Here is a 23372-nt window from a genome sequence, read left to right on the forward strand (position 1 = left end):
AAGGCTCGTATTTCTGTGTGTTATTATGTTATAATTAAGTCTATGATTTGATAGAGCAGTCTGACTGAGAGATGGTAGGCACCAGCAGGCTTGTAAGCATTCATTCAAACAGCACTTTCGTGCGTTTGCCAGCAGCTGTTTATGACTTCAAGCCTATCAACTCCCGAGATTAGGCTGGTGTAACCGATGTGAAATGGCTAGCTAGTTAGCGGGGTGAGCGCTAATAGCGTTTCAAACGTCACTCGCTCTGAGACTTGGAGTGGTTGTTCCCCTTGCTCTGCATGGGTAACGCTGCTTCGAGGGTGGCTGTTGTCGTTGAGGAGCGAGGAGAGGGATGGAAGCTATACTGTTACACTGGCAATACTAAAGTGCCTATAAGAACATCCAATAGTCAAAGGTTAATGAAATACAAATGGTATAGAGGGAAATAGTCCTATATTAACTACAACCTAAAACTTCTTACCTGGGAATATTGAAGACTCATGTTAAAAGGAACCACCAACTTTCATATGTTCTCATGTTCTGAGCAAGGAACTTAAACGTTAGCTTTTTTACATGGCACATATTGCACTTTTACTTTCTTCTCCAACACTTTGCATTATTTAAACCAAATTGAACATGTTTCATTATTTATTTGAGGCTAAATGGATTTTATTGATGTATTATATTAGGTTAAAATAAGTGTTCATTCAGTATTGTTGTAATTGTCATTATTACAAAAAAATCAAAAAAAATCAAAATTGACCGCTTAATCGGTATCGGCGTTGAAAAATCATAATCGGTCATCCTCTAATCCATACAGCCATCATCCATACGGCCATCATCCATACAGCCATCATCCATACGGCCATCATCCATACGGCCATCATCCATACGGCCATCATCCATACGGCCATCATCCATACGGCCATCATCCATACGGCCATCATCCATACAGCCATCATCCATACAGCCATCATCCATACGGCCATCATCCATACAGCCATCATTCATACAGCCATCATTCATGCACACACCTGTCAGACCTTCATATATACACACACTGAATAGTGTTTTCAGATCAATGGGAGCAGAGTGGGTGTGTGTGATGCTTGTTTAGAAAGGCCAGATAATATCACACAACACACCACAGGTCAGCTACATACTCACACTCTTTCTCCCACTCTCTCTCTTCCCATCCTCCCCCTTCTCCACCCACATCCTCTCTCCCCATCCTCTCCCCATATCGCTCTCGCTGCCTCTCTCTCCCCAACCCCTCTCCCTCTCTTCTCTCTCCATCCCATTTCTCTCTCCCCCCATCTCTCACTCTCCAACCTCTCCCCATATCGCTCTCTCTGCCTGGCTCAACCCATCTATTTCGCTCTGCCTCTCTCCACCATCCTCTCGCTCGCTCGCTCCCCCCCACCTCTCTCTCCAGTCTGATCTGTAAAGTGGAAGTGGTTCGTCTACAGAGTAATCTAACTGGTCAGTCTGATCTGTAAGGTGGAAGTGGTTCGTCTACAGAGTAATCTAACTGGTCAGTCTGATCTGTAAGGTGGAAGTGGTTCGTCTACAGAGTAATCTAACTGGTCAGTCTGATCTGTAAGGTGGATGTGGTTCGTCTACAGAGTAATCTAACTGGTCAGTCTGATCTGTAAGGTGGAAGTGGTTCGTCTACAGAGTAATCTAACTGGTCAGTCTGATCTGTAAGGTGGATGTGGTTTGTCTACAGAGTAAACTATCTGGTCAGTATCATATCCACCCAGTTGATCTGAACCACATGGATACGTCACTGGGAGGTCTCTGTTAGCTTCAAACACACTGCAGCTCTCCTATCCACCTTTACCTCACTAATCTGTCTGTGTGTGTAGAGTAAATGTGTATCATATACATTACCTCGTAGAGCAGGCAGCCTAGCGACCAGATGTCAGATTTGAAGTTGTATCCATTTTCATGTATTCTTTCTGGAGACATGTAGTAGGGGGTGCCCACTGGAACAGACAGAGAGAGACAGGGAAAAGTGTTTATTTAACTTTTGTTTATTATCTACTTCACTTGATTTGTCAATGTTAACATATATTTCCCATACATATAAAGCCCTTAAATTGAAATTGAATTGAGAGAAAGTAAGAGACAGAGAGACAACAGAGAGAACAGAGAGAGAGAGAGAGAGAGAGAGAGAGACAGCCATTAGCCTGTTCCACCACTAACCTAGCTGTTCCAGCACACACAACCTCAGAGAGACAGACATCACACACAACCTCAGAGAGACAGACATCACACAGAAACTCCCTCACCCACGACATCACAACTCCAGTTCAGCTCCCATTACCATCCCTCATCATGAATAGAAACAGGTGTCCAACAGATATTGTACACTCTGGCTGTGAATCCCAATACCACGCTGGCTGGCCCGCTCCAGACCCCACAGTCAGACAGTACAATACCATGCTGGCTGGCCCGCTCCAGACCCCACAGTCAGACAGTACAATACCATGCTGGCTGGCCCGCTCCAGACCCCACAGTCAGACAGTACAATACCATGCTGGTTGGCCCACTCCAGACACCACAGTCAGACAGTACAATACCATGCTGGCTGGCCCGCTCCAGACCCCACAGTCAGACAGTACAATACCATGCTGGCTGGCCCGCTCCAGACCCCACAGTCAGACAGTACAATACCATGCTGGCTGGCCCGCTCCAGACACCACAGTCAGACAGTACAATACCATGCTGGCTGGCCCGCTCCAGACCCCACAGTCAGACAGTACAATACCATGCTGGCTGGCCCGCTCCAGACACCACAGTCAGACAGTACAATACCATGCTGGTTGGCCCACTCCAGACACCACAGTCAGACAGTACAATACCATGCTGGCTGGCCCACTCCAGACCCCACAGTCAGACAGTACAATACCATGCTGGTTGGCCCGCTCCAGACCCCACAGTCACACAGTACAATACCATGCTGGTTGGCCCGCTCCAGACCCCACAGTCAGACAGTACAATACCATGCTGGCTGGCCCGCTCCAGACACCACAGTCAGACGTTACAATACCATGCTGGCTGGCCCGCTCCAGACACCACAGTCAGACAGTACAATACCATGCTGGCTGGCCCGCTCCAGACACCACAGTCAGACAGTACAATACCATGCTGGTTGGCCCACTCCAGACCCCACAGTCAGACAGTACAATACCATGCTGGTTGGCCCGCTCCAGACCCCACAGTCAGACAGTACAATACCATGCTGGTTGGCCCGCTCCAGACACCACAGTCAGACAGTACAATACCATGCTGGTTGGCCCACTCCAGACCCCACAGTCAGACAGTACAATACCATGCTGGTTGGCCCGCTCCAGACCCCACAGTCAGACAGTACAATACCATGCTGGTTGGCCCGCTCCAGACCCCACAGTCAGACAGTACAATACCATGCTGGTTGGCCCACTCCAGACCCCACAGTCAGACGTTACAATACCATGCTGGCTGGCCCGCTCCAGACCCCACAGTCAGACAGTACAATACCATGCTGGCTGGCCCACTCCAGACACCACAGTCAGACAGTACAATACCACGCTGGCTGGCCCGCTCCAGACCCCACAGTCAGACAGTACAATACCATGCTGGCTGGCCCGCTCCAGACCCCACAGTCAGACAGTACAATACCATGCTGGCTGGCCCACTCCAGACACCACAGTCAGACGTTACAATACCATGCTGGCTGGCCCGCTCCAGACCCCACAGTCAGACAGTACAATACCATGCTGGTTGGCCCGCTCCAGACACCACAGTCAGACAGTACAATACCATGCTGGCTGGCCCGCTCCAGACCCCACAGTCAGACAGTACAATACCATGCTGGTTGGCCCACTCCAGACCCCACAGTCAGACAGTACAATACCATGCTGGTTGGCCCACTCCAGACCCCACAGTCAGACGTTACAATACCATGCTGGCTGGCCCGCTCCAGACCCCACAGTCAGACAGTACAATACCATGCTGGCTGGCCCGCTCCAGACCCCACAGTCAGACAGTACAATACCATGCTGGTTGGCCCGCTCCAGACACCACAGTCAGACAGTACAATACCATGCTGGCTGGCCCGCTCCAGACCCCACAGTCAGACAGTACAATACCATGCTGGCTGGCCCGCTCCAGACCCCACAGTCAGACAGTACAATACAATAGTCAGTCATGTACAGGGGCTGGCTGTAGGGTCACTGCCCCACCACAGAGGGCCCTAGTGAGCCTGATGGGGGGGAGATAGCTGACAGATAAAGAGAGACAGATCCATATTAAGTATTTTCTGTAATGTCTCTTGCGGTATGTGTTGGGCCCCAGTCAGATGAGCTGTTGCCATTGGCTAATGGGGATCCTGATGAATCAAATGGCATAATGGAAGCATAGTCTGAGACCTGTAAATATTATACATATTTAGTTAACACTTCTTAGAGCTGAGATCCCGTTAACGGGATCGATATGACAACAGCCAGTGAAAGTGCAGGGCGCCAAATTCAAACAACAGAAATCTCATAATTAAAATTCCTCAGACATACAAGTATTTCATACCATTTTAAAAGATACACTTCTTGTTAATCCCACCGCAATGTCCCATGTCAAAAAGGCTTTACAGTGAAAGCACCACAAACGATTATGTTAGGTAAGAGCCAAGTCGCAGAAAAACACAGCCATTTTTCCAGCCAAAGAGAGGAGTCACAAAAATCAGAAATAGAATGAATCACTAACCTTTGATGATCTTCATCAGATAACACTCATATGACTTCATGTTACACAATACATATATGTTTTGTTTGATAAAGTTCATATTTATATAAAAAAATCTCATTATACATTGCCGCGTTATGTTCAGTAGTTCCAAAACATCCGGTGATTTTGCAGAGAGCCACATCAATTCACAGAAATACTCATCATAAATGTTGATGAAAATACAAGTGTTATACATGGAACTTCAGATACACTTCTCCGCTGTGTCAGATTTCAAAAAAGCTTTACGGAAAAAGCAAACCATGCAATAATCTGAGTACGGCGCTCAGGCACCAAACAAGCCAAAAAGATATCCGCCATATTTTGCAGTCAACAGAAGTCAGAAATAACATTATAAATACTCACTTACCTTTGACGATCTTCACAGAATGCACAGAAATGTTTGTTTTGTTCGATAATGTCCATCATTTATGTTCTAATTAGCTCCTTTTGTTAGCGCGTTTGGTAAACAAATCCAAACTCACGTTGCGCGTTCACTAGGAGCAGACGAAATGTCAAAAAATGTCCATTACAGTCCGTAGAAACATGTCAAACGATGTATAGAATCAATCTTTAGGATGTTTTTAACATAAATCTTCAATAATGTTCTAACTGGAGAATTCCTTTGTCTGTAGAATTGCGATGGAACAGAGGTCGCTCTCACGTGAACGAGCGTCACGAGCTCAAGGCATTCTGCCAGACCTCTGACTCATTCCACTCTCATTTCGGCCCCACCTCACAGTAGAAGCATCAAACAAGGTTCTAAAGACTGTTGACATCTAGTGGAAGCCTTAGGAATTGCAACATGACCAATATCCCACTGTATCTTCAATAGGGAATGAGTTGAAAAACGACCAACCTCAGATTTCCCACTTCCTGGTTGGATTTTTGCCTGCCATATGAGAGCTTTTAGCTGTGAACGTGTCTAACTAATGATAAAAACTAGATATGAATTAGTTTGAATAAACCCATGACGTGGAATACTATAAGAGTTTACAGCATATGTATCTGTGCAGAAATAAAAGTGCACTTTTTATTGTTTTTTTTTTTTTAATTGGGATGTGAAAACATTTATGTATCTCTAAATGTCAGGTCTGTATAATAAAGTGTGCCCTCCAATTCTAAAAATAATCCTTCACTTCCACCATCAACTAGAAAGAGACAGAGAAAGAGAGGGGATGATTGGGAGAGAGGCGAGGTCAGAGAGAGAGGGAGAGAGAGGCGGGTTCAGAGAGAGAGGGAGAGAGAGGCAGGGTCAGAGAGAGAGGGAGAGAGAGGCGGGGTCAGAGAGAGAGGGAGAGAAAGGCGGGGTCAGAGAGAGGGAGAGCGAGGTGGGGTCAGAGAGAGAGAAAGGTGGGGTCAGAGAAAGAGGGAGAGAGAGGTGGGGTCAGAGAGAGAGGGAGAGAGAGGCAGGGCCAGAGAGAGAGAGAGAGAGAGGCGGGGCCAGAGAGAGAGGGAGAGAGAGGCGGGGCCAGAGAGAGAGGGAGAGAGAGGCGGGGCCAGAGAGAGAGGGAGAGAGAGGCGGGGCCAGAGAGAGAGAAAGGTGGGGTCAGAGAAAGAGGGAGAGAGAGGTGGGGTCAGAGAGAGAGGGAGAGAGAGGCGGGGCCAGAGAGAGAGGGAGAGAGAGGCGGGGCCAGAGAGAGAGGGAGAGAGAGGCGGGGCCAGAGAGAGAGGGAGAGAGAGGCGGGGCCAGAGAGAGAGGGAGAGAGAGGCGGGGCCAGAGAGAGGGAGAGAGAGGCGGGGCCAGAGAGAGAGGGAGAGAGAGGCGGGGCCAGAGAGAGAGGGAGAGAGAGGCGGGGCCAGAGAGAGAGGGAGAGAGAGGCGGGGCCAGAGAGAGAGGGAGAGAGAGGCGGGGTCAGAGAGAGAGAGAGAGAGAGAGAAAGAGAGGCGGGGTCAGAGAGAGAGGGAGAGCGAGGTGGGGTCAGAGAGAGAGAGAGAAAGAGAAAAGAGAGGTGGGGTCAGAGAGAGAGAGAGAAAGAGAGGCGGGGTCAGAGAGAGAGGGAGAGCGAGGTGGGGTCAGAGAGAGAGAAAGGTGGGGTCAGAGAAAGAGGGAGAGAGAGGCGGGGTCAGAGGGAGAGAGAGGCAGGGCCAGAGAGAGAGGGAGAGAGAGGCGGGGCCAGAGAGAGAGGGAGAGAGAGGCGGGGCCAGAGAGAGAGGGAGAGAGAGGCGGGGCCAGAGAGAGAGGGAGAGAGAGGCGGGGCCAGAGAAAGAGGGAGAGAGAGGCGGGGCCAGAGAGAGAGGGAGAGAGAGGCGGGGCCAGAGAGAGAGGGAGAGAGAGGCGGGGCCAGAGAGAGAGGGAGAGAGAGGCGGGGCCAGAGAGAGAGGGAGAGAGAGGCGGGGCCAGAGAGAGAGGGAGAGAGAGGCGGGGCCAGAGAGAGAGAGAGAGAGAGGCGGGGTCAGAGAGAGAGGCGGGGTCAGAGAGAGAGGGAGAGAGAGGCGGGGTCAAAGAGAGAGAAAGAGAGAGGCGGGGTCAGAGAGAGGCGGGGTCAGAGAGAGAGGGAGAGAGCTGGCTTGCGAGAGCCCAATTTTAATTTTTTATCAGGCTCGGCAGTGTGTGTGCGTGCGTGTGTTTATGCGTTTCTGTGTGTGTGTGTTGCTATGGAGGTCTCCTGGAGCAGCTGATTAAAGAGCATCAGCCTACCTGCCTGCCTGCCTGCGTCAGCATTCATTCATTTACAATTAAAACACACAAATGTATTCATGCAGATGAACTAGAAGTCATGTTGGGATTGATTTCCATTATTACAGTTGGTTAAGACAACTGAGCTGCATTCTAGGGGAAGAGAAGATAATATGGTCATGGTAAACATGTATGAATGGAATCATCCGGTTCCTCTACTGGGCTATGAGCCTGGACCACCAACTAGCCAGCACCTCCCTCCCTCTACTGGTCTCTAGCCAGCACCTCCCTCCTCTGCTGGTCTCTAGCCAGCACCTCCCTCCTCTGCTGGTCTCTAGCCAGCACCTCCCTCCTCTGCTGGTCTCTAGCCAGCACCTCCCTCCTCTGCTGGTCTCTAGCCAGCACCTCCCTCCTCTGCTGGTCTCTAGCCAGCACCTCCCTCCTCTGCTAGTCTCTAGCCAGCAACTCCCTCCTCTGCTGGTCTCTAGCCAGCACCTCTCCTCTGCTGGTCTCTAGCCAGCACCTCCCTCCTCTACTGGTCTCTAGCCAGCGCCTCTCTCCTCTACTGGTCTCTAGCCAGCGCATCTCTCCTCTACTGGTCTCTAGCCAGCGCTTCTCTCCTCTACTGGTCTCTAGCCAGCACCTCTCTCCTCTACTGGTCTCTAGCCAGCGCCTCCCTCCTCTACTGGTCTCTAGCCAGCGCCTCCCTCCTCTGCTGGTCTCTAGCCAGCGCCTCCCTCCTCTGCTGGTCTCTAGCCAGCACCTCCCTCCTCTACTGGTCTCTAGCCAGCACCTCCCTCCTCTACTGGTCTCTAGCCAGCACCTCCCTCCTCTACTGGTCTCTAGCCAGCACCTCTCTCCTCTACTGGTCTCTAGACAGCACTTCTCTTCTCTACTAGGCTGGTTGAACTCATTAAAGCCCCAAACTTTCAGACACAAACACACAGGCACACACATTTCACCGCCCCTCATGCAGAGAGAGACATGGGGAGAGAAGGACAGAAAGAGGGAGGGAGGGAGGGAAGGAGAGGGGGAATGAGAGATGAAGGGGGAGAGAAAGGGGGAAAGGGAAGAGGAGGGAGAAAGAGGGCGGGAAAATAAGTCAGTATAGAGGAGAGAAAGAGAAAGAAGAAAAGTAGGGAGGGTGAGAGAAATAGATGATGAGGAGGAGAAAATGGAGAGAACAAGAGAGCAAAGGAGAGTAAGTTTGAGAAAGACAGTTGGATAGACAGTGAGGCAGCTCGAGAGAGGAAGATGGGAAGAGAAAAAGAGAAGGGGGGTATGGAGAGAAAGACAGCAGGAGGGGGGGGGGGTATGAAGAAATACCCAGCAGGAGAGAGAGGGGTACGGAGAGGAGGACACAGCAGGAGAGAGGGAGAGGGGTACGGAGAGAAAGAGGAGAATGAAAGCCAAAGAGGCTTTTGGGAATGGATGATCCTGGGTCTCCATGTCCGTGAGGGAGATTAACCCTTTATGGAGAAACTTTCCTCCCCCCTATTCTCCTCTCCTCTATTCTCCTCACCCCTCTATTCTCCTCTCCTCTATTCTCCTCTCCCCTCTATTCTCCTCTCCCCTCTATTCTCCTCTCCCCTCTATTCTCCTCTCCCCTCCCCTGCACTCTCCTCTCCCCTTCACTCTCTCCTCTCCCCTCCTCTGCACTCTCTCCTCTCTCTCTCTCATTCACTCGCTCTCTCCTCACTCACTCTGGCCATGGGGCTGAAGGAGCAGCCTACTCACAGAAGACCTTAAGGGGGCGCTGTGGTCCCAACTTTAAGGCTCCTGCCCATATCTAGTCATCATGCTGTTTACATAGCCTAATACTGGCTTTCTGTTTTTCAAATGTAAGATTAACACAGTCAGTGTGAGGCGCTCTCTCAATGCTATTATTTACAATTAAGTAAAAATGTTAATTACTGTTCATTTGAAAACATCCCGTCTTGGGCAGGTTTTGGAGAACATGATATGTAAACTGAGCATTTTTGACACAATCCCCACCACAACACAACCACAGTGTCGGCCACCGTTTCATACAGCAATCAGAGCCGTATGTCAGGCAGTGGTGAGGCGTGTTCCAGACATGTTCCGCCCAGACAACAGGTCAGGGGTCAAGGCAACAGGAAGAGACTAACTGGCCAATGAAGAGGCAACGGCCCCACAGTTGCCTTTAGGAGGCCTCATCCCCCCCAGCTTTATAACACACATGGTTCTGGGCTACACCAGCTAATCAAACACATCCCCACACTTTGTGTGTGTTTGTGTGTGTGTTACCTAGAGAATGGGCAGCGGTGGTTTTGGAGCTGAAGAATCTTCCCAGTCCCAGATCTCCCAGCTTCACCACTCCTGTGGCAGTTATGAACACATTAGCTGGCTTGATATCTGTAGAGAGGACAAGGCACGCAGTTCAAAAGCCTGTGTGTGTATATGTGTGTGTATATATGTGTGTGTGTGTGTGTGTATATGTGTGTGTGTGTGTGTATATGTGTGTTTGTGTGTGTATATGTGTGTGTGTGTGTATATGTGTGTGTGTGTATATGTGTGTGTGTGTGTATATGTGTGTTTGTGTGTGTGTGTGTAGTACCTCTGTGCATGACCCGTCGAGAGTGCATGTGTTCCAGCGCACTGCACAGCTGGACAAAGTACTTCCACACGGTCCTCTCTGGAATCAACCTCCGCTGCTTCTTAAAGTGCTGCACACACACACACACACAACACAACGTCAGATAACACACACACACACACACACAACACAACGTCAGATAACACACACACACACACACACACACACAACACAACGTCAGATAACACACACACACACAACACAACGTCAGATAACACACACACACACAACACAACGTCAGATAACACACACACACACACACACACACACACACACACACACACACACAACACAACGTCAGATAACACACACACAAAACACAACGTCAGATAACACACACGTGATCGGGTGTCCTTTCGGGCGAAGCACAATTGGCACAGCGTCATCCGGGTCAGGGAAGGGTTTGGCCGGGGTAGGCCATCATTGTAAAATAATAATTTGTTCTTACTTCTTGTGGCTGCAGGGGCAGTATTGAGTAGCTTGGATGAAAGGTGCCCAGAGGTGCCCAGAGTAAACGGCCTGCTCCTCAGTCCCAGTTGCTAATATATGCATATTATTATTTGTATTGGATAGAAAACACTCTGAAGTTTCGAAAACTGTTTGAATGATGTCTGTGAGTATAACATAACTCATATGGCAGGCAAAAACCTGAGAAGAAATCCAAACAGGAAGTGGGAAATCTGAGGTTGGTCGATTTTCAACCCAGCCCCTATTGAATACACAGTGGGATATTGGTTATGTTGCACTTCCTAAGGCTTCCACTAGATGTCAACCATCTTTAGAAACTTGTTTGAGGATTCTACTGTGAAGTGGGGGCTCATAAGGGCTGTTTGAGCCAGGGGTCTGGCAGATTGCCACAGGCTCTGAGGCGCGGTCACGAGAGTTAGCTCTTGTTCCATTGCTTTTCTACAGACATAGGAATTCTCCTGTTGGAATATTATTGAAGTTTTATGTTAAAAACATCCTAAAGATTGATTCATACATCGTTTGACATGTTTCTACGGACAGTAACAGAACTTTTTGACATTTCGTCTACAACTTGGGAACGCGCTTCATGACTTTGGATTTGTTTACCAAACGTGCTAACAAAAGTAGCTCTTTGGACATAAATGATGGACATTATCGAACTAAATCAAACATTTATTGTGGATCTGGGATTCCTGGGAGTGCATTCTGATGAAGATCATCAAAGGTAAGTGAATATTTATCATGCTATTTATGACTAATGTTGACTACCCAATATGGCGGATATCTTTTTGGCTGCTTTGTTGTCTGAAAGCTGTACTCAGATTATTGCATGGTTTGCTTGCAAAAGCTTTTTTGAAATCTGACACAGCGGTTGCATTAAGGAGAAGTGGATCTATATTTCCATGTCTAACAATTGTATTTTCATTGACATTTATAATGAGAATTTCTGTAAAATGATGTGGCTCTCTGCAATATCACCGGATGTTTTTGGAACTAGTGAACATAACGCGCCAATGTATACTGAGATTTTTTTATATGAACTTTATCGAACAAAACATATATGTATTGTATAATATGAAGTCCTAAGAGTGTCATCTGATGAAGATCATCAAAGGTTGGTGATTCATTTTATCTCTATTTGTGCTTTTTGTTTCAGCGGTGCAGCCGTGAAGCCGTGAGAGGAACAGGGGCCGGTGTTTCCGACACAGAGGATAAGAGAGAGAGAGAAAGTAGACAAACCGACTCACTCAAGTTAAACAAACTTGTTGATGTGATGGGTTATCTATCATCTCATCTGGTAATGTCTGTCTTGACTGCATCACATCTATAAAAGATGCTAGCTAGCTACACTAGCCAGCTAAGTTAGTTAGCCAGCTAGCTAGCTACACTGGCCAGCTAACTAGCTACACTCGCCAGCTAAGTTAGTTAGCCAGCTAGCTAGCTACACTAGCCAGTTAAGTTAGTTAGCCAGGCTAATGGAGACAATTTTTCTGCTTTTTGTGTCCCTGTCTACAACAACTCCATTCATATGAAACAACCGCCTACCTGATGGTTAATCATTGTAGCCTATTCCTTCTCATTTAGCCAACTTAATTGCGTAATTGTAATTGCATTTTATATTGATTAGAAATCTCCCACTTTGGCCTCCCGAGTGGCACAGCGCTCTAAGGCACTGCATCGCACCGGGTTAGGGGAGGGTTTGGCCCAGCGTCGTCCGGGTTAGGGGTGGGGTTTTGGCCCATCGTCGTCCGGGTTAGGGTAGGGTTTGGCCCAGTGTGGTCTGCGATAGGGATAGGGGAGGGTTTGGCCCAGCGTAGTCCGGGTTAGGGGGGGGGGGTTTGGCCCAGCGTCGCCCCCCTAAGGGTTTGGCCCACAGTGGCCCGGGTTAGGGGGGGGGGGGGTTGGACCAGCGTCGCCCGGGTTAGGGGGGGGGTTTGGCCGGGGGGGGCTTTACCTGGCTCATCGCGCTGTAACGTTTCCTTGTGGCGGGCCGGGCGCCTGCAGGCTGACCTCGGTCGTCATGTGAACGGTGTTTCCTCCGACACATCGGTGTAGCTGGCTTCCGGGTTAAGCGGATGGGTGTTAAGCAGCGCAGTTTGGCGGGTCATGTTTCAGAGGACGCAATGACCCGAGCCCGTTGGGGAGTTGCAGCAATGAAACAAGTTCGTTAATTGGGGAGAAAAATAAATGTCCCACTTCACTTGCTACACATGGAGCCTCTGCCAGTACTGCTGCTTGGATCAATTGACAATAACAAGCTACCGGTCTTTCTTATGAGGTGCACTAACAAAAACTGTTATAAAACTGATGTTTTATTTAAAATGTCATGGTCTAAACTTGTCACATAGATCATTCAATTCAATTTTAGACAAAGCTTTTGAATCAAAATAGGCCTATATTTGTTTTGCTCAAAAATCTATATTCTAGCAAGTAATCAAATACTAAAGTCCTTTTGGATATTCAAATAATCAAATAACTGCCCAGATTCAAGAAGAATTTTTAAGCCTTGAGACAATTGAGACATGGATTGTGTATGTGTGCCGTTCAGAGGGTGAATGGGCAAGACAAAAGATGTAAGTGCCTTTGAACAGGGTATGGTAGTAGATACCAGGCGCACTGGTTTGTGTCAAGAACTGCAACGCTGCAGTTTCCCATGTGTATCATGAATGGTCCATCACCCAAAGGACATCCAGCCAATTTGATACAACTGTGGGAAGCATTGGAGACAACATAGGCCAACATCCCTGTGGAACGCTTTCAACACCTTGTAGTCCATTCCCCAATGAATTGAGGCTGTTCTGTGGGGAAAAGGGGGTGCAACTCAATATTAGGATTTTGTACAGTCAGTGTACACAAACTCTGCTGATCCTTAAAGCGCTACACACACACACACACACACACACACACACACACACACAAAACTAGTTAATATGATGCAGACCTCGTGCTTGTTCCCTCTTTTTCTTCCCCTCACTCCGCTGTTTCCCTCGTTCCTCTCTCTCGTTCCCTGTTTCCCTCCCTCTCTACCGTTCTCTTTCTTTCCCTCTCAATTCCAATCCTCTCTCTACGGTTCTTTCTGTACCTCTTTTCCTCTACCCCCCCTATTTCTCTCATACCAAGGCCCTTCTCATTTTCATTACGCTGCGGTGGAGCACATGAGTTCTCAGAAACGGAGAAAAGCAAAACGCTCACATCTGGTACATAGTTTCTCCATATATACGTAACCCGGTCACACACAAACTACAACCACACAACACACAATACCCCTGCCACCGTAACCCCCCCACCCTCTCAGCATGACCTCATTCTCTCCCAGATGTCACAGAAACAGTCACAGTGCGACAAGACTACCGGAAATCATCAGTCCTAGCCGTTGTCAACGGTCCTAGCCGTTGTCAACGGTCCTAGCCGTTGTCAACAGTCCTAGCCGTTGTCAACAGTCCTAGCCGTTTAAAAAACAAACAAAAAAAACACAGTGCTAAAAATGATACGATGAGATGATTAGTGATGTGAACCTGTGATGTGAACCTGTGATGTGAACCTGTGATGGGACAAAGTTGATGAAAGTTCAACTTCATGTGAATTATAAGCTGGAGTGACACAATAGCCAATCGGGAAAAACTGGCTAGCTAGCTTGTTCGCTGTGCTTGTTGGGATACTGATTGGCAAACAATAGCAAACGGGAGAGTAGAGAGCGAGTGAGTTTGATCACATTGTTAAGAGTCCACATTTCCCCAGAAATGGACTCAACCGCACAAATGCCCGGCCGTCGGGTCTTCAGTCAACTGTCCGTTCCACAATTATTTTGTATATTTATTAACACTAGAACCGCTAAAGCAGTCATTTGACTGCTTATTTAAAAAAAAAAAAATTAAAGTCATGCCCCCCTCCGTCCATGACTTTTCCTAAATAAGTCTTTAATATACACGGTGTTAGAATCTTAACATCACGAACAGAACTGTAGTTAGAACCAGTTTTAGGAGGGCATGTCATTTTTAAAAATGGTTTCCCGTCCTCCTCCCAACAGAACAGTAGGACCTGTTCCACTCCTTCTCCCGACAGCAGGGCCTGCTCCGCTCCTCCACTCGACAGTAGGGCCTGCTCCACTGCTTCTCCCGACAGTAGGGCCTGCTCCGCTCCTCCACTCGACAGTAGGGCCTGCTCCACTGCTTCTCCCGACAGTAGGGCCTGCTCTGCTCCTCCACTCGACAGTAGGGCCTGCTCCACTGCTTCTCCCGACAGTAGGGCCTGCTCTGCTCCTCCACTCGACAGTAGGGCCTGCTCCACTGCTTCTCCCGACAGTAGGGCCTGCTCCACTGCTTCTCCCGACAGTAGGGCCTGCTCCACTCCTTCTCCCGACAGTAGGGCCTGCTCCGCTCCTCCACTCGACAGTAGGGCCTGCTACGCTCCTTCTCCCGACAGTAGGGCCTGCTACGCTCCTCCACTCGACAGTAGGGCCTGCTCCGCTCCTCCACTCGACAGTAGGACCTGTTCCACTCCTTCTCCCGAGAGTAGGGCCTGCTCCACTCCTTCTCCCAACAGTAGGGGCCTGCTCTGCTCCTCCACCCGACAGTAGGGCCTGCTCCGCTCCTTCTCCCGACAGTAAGGCCTGCTCCGCTCCTTCTCCCGACAGTAGGGCCTGCTCAACTCATTCTCCCGACAGTAGGGCCTGCCCAACTCCTTCTCCCGACAGTAGGGCCTGCTCAACTCCTACTCCCGACAGTAGGGCCTGCTCAACTCCTTCTCCCGACAGTAGGGCCTGCTCAACTCCTTCTCCCGACAGTAGGGCCTGCTCAACTCCTTCTCCCGACAGTAGGGCCTGCTCAACTCCTTCTCCCGACAGTAGGGCCTGCTCAACTCCTTCTCCCGACAGTAGGGCCTGCTCAACTCCTTCTCCCGACAGTAGGGCCTGCTCTACTCCTTCTCCCGACAGTAGGGCCTGCTCTGCTCCTCCACTCGACAGTAGGGCCTGCTCCACTCCTTCTCCCAACAGTAGGGCCTGCTCCACTCCTTCGCCCAACAGTAGGGCCTGCTCAACTCCTTCTCCCAACAGTAGGGCCTGCTCCACTCCTTCTCCCAACAGTAGGGCCTGCTCCACTCCTTCTCCCAACAGTTGAAAGTGCAGTGCCCAGCTGATAATCACCCTGAAAATTTCCTCGAAACTGAACCGAAACTATATACTGAAACTAATTTCACACATAACAGATGAAATAAATGAAGCATGATTGGGAGAAAGGGAGAGAATGGGGGAGTTGATGAGCGAGGGGAAGCAAACAAAATATAATTATTTAATCAGCCATCGTGAATGAAGAACAGAGCGGGCCACTCTACTGTGTTAATCCATTCTAATCTCTAAATGGTATGTATCCTCTAGTCTGTTAATCCATTCTAATCTCTAAATGGTATGTATCCTCTAGTGTGTTAATCCATTCTAATCTCTAAATGGTATGTATCCTCTACTATGTTAATCCATTCTAATCTCTAAATGGTATGTATCCTCTACTGTGTTAATCCATTCTAATCTCTAAATGGTATGTATCCTCTACTGTGTTAATCCATTCTAATCTCTAAATGGTATGTATTCTCTACTGTGTTAATCCATTCTAATCTCGAAATGGTATGTATCCTCTACTGTGTTAATCCATTCTAATCTCGAAATGGTATGTATCCTCTAGTGTGTTAATCCATTCTAATCTCTAAATGGTATGTATCCTCTACTGTGTTAATCCATTCTAATCTCTAAATGGTATGTATCCTCTACTGTGTTAATCCATTCTAATCTCTAAATGGTATGTATCCTCTATTGTGTTAATCCATTCTAATCTCTAAATGGTATGTATCCTCTACTGTGTTAATCCATTCTAATCTCGAAATGGTATGTATCCTCTACTGTGTTAATCCATTCTAATCTCTAAATGGTATGTATCCTCTACTGTGTTAATCCATTCTAATCTCTAAATGGTATGTATCCTCTACTGTGTTAATCCATTCTAATCTCTAAATGGTATGTATCCTCTATTGTGTTAATCCATTCTAATCTCTAAATGGTATGTATCCTCTACTGTGTTAATCCATTCTAATCTCTAAATGGTATGTATCCTCTACTGTGTTAATCCATTCTAATCTCGAAATGGTATGTATCCTGTACCGTGTTAATCCATTCTAATCTCTAAATGGTATGTATCCTCTACTGTGTTAATCCATTCTAATCTCTAAATGGTATGTATCCTCTACTGTGTTAATCCATTCTAATCTCTAAATGGTATGTATCCTCTACTGTGTTAATCCATTCTAATCTCTAAATGGTATGTATCCTCTACTGTGTTAATCCATTCTAATCTCTAAATGGTATGTATCCTCTATTCTGTTAATCCATTCTAATCTCTAAATGGTATGTATCCTCTACTGTGTTAATCCATTCTAATCTCTAAATGGTATGTATCCTCTAGTGTGTTAATCCATTCTAATCTCTAAATGGTATGTATCCTCTACTGTGTTAATCCATTCTAATCTCTAAATTGTATGTATCCTCTACTGCGTTAATCCATTCTAATCTCTAAATGGTATGTATCCTCTACTGTGTTAATCCATTCTAATCTCTAAATGGTATGTATCCTCTACTGTGTTAATCCATTCTAATCTCTAAATGGTATGTATCCTCTACTGTGTTAATCCATTCTAATCTCTAAATGGTATGTATCCTCTACTGTGTTAATCCATTCTAATCTCTAAATGGTATGTATCCTCTAGTGTGTTAATCCATTCTAATCTCTAAATGGTATGTATCCTCTACTGTGTTAATCCATTCTAATCTCTAAATGGTATGTATCCTCTACTGTGTTAATCCATTCTAATCTCTAAATGGTATGTATCCTCTATTGTGTTAATCCATTCTAATCTCTAAATGGTATGTATCCTCTACTGTGTTAATCCATTCTAATCTCTAAATGGTATGTATCCTCTATTGTGTTAATCCATTCTAATCTCTAAATGGTATGTATCCTCTATTGTGTTAATCCATTCTAATCTCTAAATGGTATGTATCCTCTAGTGTGTTAATCCATTCTAATCTCTAAATGGTATGTATCCTCTACTGTGTTAATCTATTCTAATCTCTAAATGGTATGTATCCTCTATTGTGTTAATCCATTCTAATCTCTAAATGGTATGTATCCTCTACTAAGAAATACAACGTTTAAAATGATCCACATCGGGGCAGCAGGTGAGCGAGTTTAGGAGAATGTGGCGATGAAGCTTTGTGGAACCTTACATTGGCCAGGGGACAAATGTCACCATGGACCATTTCTTCACTTCACTGTCATTGGCGAACAGGTTGCAGGCAAAGAAAACAAGTCTGACCGACACCATGAACCAATTCAGACGGGAGCCTCCTCCCTCTGTCAGACGGGAGCCTCCTCCCTCTGTCAGACGGGAGCCTCCTCCCTCTGTCAGACGGGAGTCTCCTCCCTCTGGACGCAAAGAGACGCAAAGAGAAAACCTGAGACTATTACGCATAACAACCAAACAAAGGTATGTGAAAGATGTGTGAAAGTTAGGAAAATTGTGTCAACTGTTAGGACAAGGGATAACAGCTAAATGGAATCCAACTGAAGCCATGGGTGAAGACAAGCAGGAGCTGACAATAACGAACGATGACCGCTGTCATATCGACACTTATATTAATTAAAGCTTCATTATTCCTTTTGTACTGAGTGTCACTATTTATCAAGGCTACTTGGCACTTATGAGGATGTTTAGGCTACGGATGTTTTCATCATTTGCCCTGGCATCTTGATGGTTGGGATATTTATTTTTGTCATTATAAAATGAAGCTGTTACCATGTCCCAACACATATGCTTTCTGTTTCATGGTCGTAACAAAGGCTCTCCAGAAATAAAATTGATTGAACGCTGCAAATGATTATTTTTTTGCCATAGGATATATGAAATGTATTAATTACACTGTTAGACTGGGACAGTCAGAATGAGGGTCTGTAGAGTGGGACAGTCAGAATGAGGATCTGTAGAGTGGGACAGTCAGAATGAGGGTCTGTAGAGGACCAGCATATTAATTACACAGTTAGACTGGGACAGTCAGAATGAGGGTCTGTAGAGTGGGACAGTCAGAATGAGGGTCTGTAGAGTGGGACAGTCAGAATGAGGGTCTGTAGAGGACCAGCATATTAATTACACTGTTAGACTGGGACAGTCAGAATGAGGGTCTGTAGAGTGGGACAGTCAGAATGAGGGTCTGTAGAGTGGGACAGTCAGAATGAGGGTCTGTAGAGTGGGACAGTCAGAATGAGGGTCTGTAGAGTGGGACAGTCAGAATGAGGGTCTGTCGAGGACCAGCATATTAATTACACTGTTAGACTGGGACAGTCAGAATGAGGATCTGTAGAGTGGGACAGTCAGAATGAGGATCTGTAGAGTGGGACAGTCAGAATGAGGGTCTGTAGAGTGGGAAAGTCAGAATGAGGGTCTGTAGAGTGGGACAGTCAGAATGAGGGTCTGTAGAGTGGGACAGTCAGAATGAGGGTCAGTCGAGGACCAGCATATTAATTACACTGTTAGACTGGGACAGTCAGAATGAGGGTCTGTCGAGGACCAGCATATTAATTACACTATTAGACTGGGACAGTCAGAATGAGGGTCTGTAGAGTGGGACAGTCAGAATGAGGGTCTGTAGAGTGGGAAAGTCAGAATGAGGGTCTGTAGAGTGGGACAGTCAGAATGAGGGTCTGTAGAGTGGGACAGTCAGAATGAGGGTCAGTCGAGGACCAGCATATTAATTACACTGTTAGACTGGGACAGTCAGAATGAGGGTCTGTCGAGGACCAGCATATTAATTACACTGTTAGACTGGGACAGTCAGAATGAGGGTCTGTAGAGTGGGACAGTCAGAATGAGGGTCAGTCGAGGACCAGCATATTAATTACACTGTTAGACTGGGACAGTCAGAATGAGGGTCTGTAGAGTGGGACAGTCAGAATGAGGGTCTGTCGAGGACCAGCATATTAATTACACTGTTAGACTGGGACAGTCAGAATGAGGGTCTGTCGAGGACCAGCATATTAATTACACTGTTAGACTGGGACAGTCAGAATGAGGGTCAGTCGAGGACCAGCATATTAATTACACTGTTAGACTGGGACAGTCAGAATGAGGGTCTGTCGAGGACCAGCATATTAATTACACTATTAGACTGGGACAGTCAGAATGAGGGTCTGTAGAGTGGGACAGTCAGAATGAGGGTCAGTCGAGGACCAGCATATTAATTACACTGTTAGACTGGGACAGTCAGAATGAGGGTCAGTCGAGGACCAGCATATTAATTACACTGTTAGACTGGGACAGTCAGAATGAGGGTCAGTCGAGGACCAGCATTTTAATTACACTCTTAGACTGGGACAGTCAGAATGAGGGTCAGTCGAGGACCAGCATATTAATTACACTGTTAGACTGGGACAGTCAGAATGAGGGTCAGTCGAGGACCAGCATATTAATTACACTATTAGACTGGGACAGTCAGAATGAGGGTCTGTAGAGTGGGACAGTCAGAATCAGGGTCTGTCGAGGACCAGCATATTAATTACACTGTTAGACTGGGACAGTCAGAATGAGGGTCAGTCGAGGACCAGCATATTAATTACACTGTTAGACTGGGACAGTCAGAATGAGGGTCTGTCGAGGACCAGCATATTAATTACACTGTTAGACTGGGACAGTCAGAATGAGGGTCAGTCGAGGACCAGCATATTAATTACACTGTTAGACTGGGACAGTCAGAATGAGGGTCTGTCGAGGACCAGCATATTAATTACACTGTTAGACTGGGACAGTCAGAATGAGGGTCAGTCGAGGACCAGCATGTTAATTACACTGTTAGACTGGGACAGTCAGAATGAGGGTCTGTCGAGGACCAGCATATTATTACACTGTTAGACTGGGACAGTCAGAATGAGGGTCAGTCGAGGACCAGCATATTAATTACACTGTTAGACTGGGACAGTCAGAATGAGGGTCAGTCGAGGACCAGCATATTAATTACACTGTTAGACTGGGACAGTCAGAATGAGGGTCAGTCGAGGACCAGCATATTAATTACACTGTTAGACTGGGACAGTCAGAATGAGGGTCAGTCGAGGACCAGCATATTAATTACACTGTTAGACTGGGACAGTCAGAATGAGGGTCAGTCGAGGACCAGCATATTAATTACACTATTAGACTGGGACAGTCAGAATGAGGGTCTGTAGAGTGGGACAGTCAGAATCAGGGTCTGTCGAGGACCAGCATATTAATTACACTGTTAGACTGGGACAGTCAGAATGAGGGTCAGTCGAGGACCAGCATATTAATTACACTGTTAGACTGGGACAGTCAGAATGAGGGTCTGTCGAGGACCAGCATATTAATTACACTGTTAGACTGGGACAGTCAGAATGAGGGTCAGTCGAGGACCAGCATATTAATTACACTGTTAGACTGGGACAGTCAGAATGAGGGTCTGTCGAGGACCAGCATATTAATTACACTGTTAGACTGGGACAGTCAGAATGAGGGTCAGTCGAGGACCAGCATATTAATTACACTGTTAGACTGGGACAGTCAGAATGAGGGTCAGTCGAGGACCAGCATATTAATTACACTGTTAGACTGGGACAGTCAGAATGAGGGTCAGTCGAGGACCAGCATATTAATTACACTGTTAGACTGGGACAGTCAGAATGAGGGTCAGTCGAGGACCAGCATATTAATTACACTGTTAGACTGGGACAGTCAGAATGAGGGTCAGTCGAGGACCAGCATATTAATTACACTGTTAGACTGGGACAGTCAGAATGAGGGTCTGTCGAGGACCAGCATATTAATTACACTGTTAGACTGGGACAGTCAGAATGAGGGTCAGTCGAGGACCAGCATATTAATTACACTGTTAGACTGGGACAGTCAGAATGAGGGTCAGTCGAGGACCAGCATATTAATTACACTGTTAGACTGGGACAGTCAGAATGAGGGTCAGTCGAGGACCAGCATATTAATTACACTGTTAGACTGGGACAGTCAGAATGAGGGTCAGTCGAGGACCAGCATATTAATTACACTGTTAGACTGGGACAGTCAGAATGAGGGCCTGTCGAGGACCAGCATATTAATTGCACTATTAGACTGGGACAGTCAGAATGAGGATCTGTAGAGTGGGACAGTCAGAATGAGGATCTGTAGAGTGGGACAGTCAGAATGAGGGTCTGTAGAGTGGGAAAGTCAGAATGAGGGTCTGTAGAGTGGGACAGTCAGAATGAGGGTCTGTAGAGTGGGACAGTCAGAATGAGGGTCAGTCGAGGACCAGCATATTAATTACACTGTTAGACTGGGACAGTCAGAATGAGGGTCTGTCGAGGACCAGCATATTAATTACACTATTAGACTGGGACAGTCAGAATGAGGGTCTGTAGAGTGGGACAGTCAGAATGAGGGTCTGTAGAGTGGGAAAGTCAGAATGAGGGTCTGTAGAGTGGGACAGTCAGAATGAGGGTCTGTAGAGTGGGACAGTCAGAATGAGGGTCAGTCGAGGACCAGCATATTAATTACACTGTTAGACTGGGACAGTCAGAATGAGGGTCTGTCGAGGACCAGCATATTAATTACACTGTTAGACTGGGACAGTCAGAATGAGGGTCTGTAGAGTGGGACAGTCAGAATGAGGGTCAGTCGAGGACCAGCATATTAATTACACTGTTAGACTGGGACAGTCAGAATGAGGGTCTGTAGAGTGGGACAGTCAGAATGAGGGTCTGTCGAGGACCAGCATATTAATTACACTGTTAGACTGGGACAGTCAGAATGAGGGTCTGTCGAGGACCAGCATATTAATTACACTGTTAGACTGGGACAGTCAGAATGAGGGTCAGTCGAGGACCAGCATATTAATTACACTGTTAGACTGGGACAGTCAGAATGAGGGTCTGTCGAGGACCAGCATATTAATTACACTATTAGACTGGGACAGTCAGAATGAGGGTCTGTAGAGTGGGACAGTCAGAATGAGGGTCAGTCGAGGACCAGCATATTAATTACACTGTTAGACTGGGACAGTCAGAATGAGGGTCAGTCGAGGACCAGCATATTAATTACACTGTTAGACTGGGACAGTCAGAATGAGGGTCAGTCGAGGACCAGCATTTTAATTACACTCTTAGACTGGGACAGTCAGAATGAGGGTCAGTCGAGGACCAGCATATTAATTACACTGTTAGACTGGGACAGTCAGAATGAGGGTCAGTCGAGGACCAGCATATTAATTACACTATTAGACTGGGACAGTCAGAATGAGGGTCTGTAGAGTGGGACAGTCAGAATCAGGGTCTGTCGAGGACCAGCATATTAATTACACTGTTAGACTGGGACAGTCAGAATGAGGGTCAGTCGAGGACCAGCATATTAATTACACTGTTAGACTGGGACAGTCAGAATGAGGGTCTGTCGAGGACCAGCATATTAATTACACTGTTAGACTGGGACAGTCAGAATGAGGGTCAGTCGAGGACCAGCATATTAATTACACTGTTAGACTGGGACAGTCAGAATGAGGGTCTGTCGAGGACCAGCATATTAATTACACTGTTAGACTGGGACAGTCAGAATGAGGGTCAGTCGAGGACCAGCATATTAATTACACTGTTAGACTGGGACAGTCAGAATGAGGGTCTGTCGAGGACCAGCATATTATTACACTGTTAGACTGGGACAGTCAGAATGAGGGTCAGTCGAGGACCAGCATATTAATTACACTGTTAGACTGGGACAGTCAGAATGAGGGTCAGTCGAGGACCAGCATATTAATTACACTGTTAGACTGGGACAGTCAGAATGAGGGTCAGTCGAGGACCAGCATATTAATTACACTGTTAGACTGGG

At 47.0% G+C, this 23372-nt stretch overlaps 1 protein-coding gene across 3 annotated transcripts in view; it reads right to left on the reverse strand.

Moving 5' to 3' along the window:
- The window catches only part of LOC110524793 (serine/threonine-protein kinase Nek7), a 160252-nt gene that overhangs the window by 24347 nt on the left and 112533 nt on the right, over positions 1–23372 (reverse strand). For all 3 annotated transcript variants that reach the window (XM_036978762.1, XM_036978763.1, XM_036978764.1), the window contains 3 exons: positions 9945–10053; positions 9635–9742; positions 1876–1970 (listed from right to left, as the gene is read on the reverse strand). In XM_036978762.1, the coding sequence (XP_036834657.1) occupies positions 1876–1970; positions 9635–9742; positions 9945–10053 (312 nt within the window). The remainder of the gene's footprint in view (positions 1–1875; positions 1971–9634; positions 9743–9944; positions 10054–23372) is intronic.

Source organism: Oncorhynchus mykiss, chromosome 5, assembly GCF_013265735.2.
Source record: "Oncorhynchus mykiss isolate Arlee chromosome 5, USDA_OmykA_1.1, whole genome shotgun sequence".
NCBI classification, from domain to species: Eukaryota; Metazoa; Chordata; class Actinopteri; order Salmoniformes; family Salmonidae; genus Oncorhynchus; species Oncorhynchus mykiss.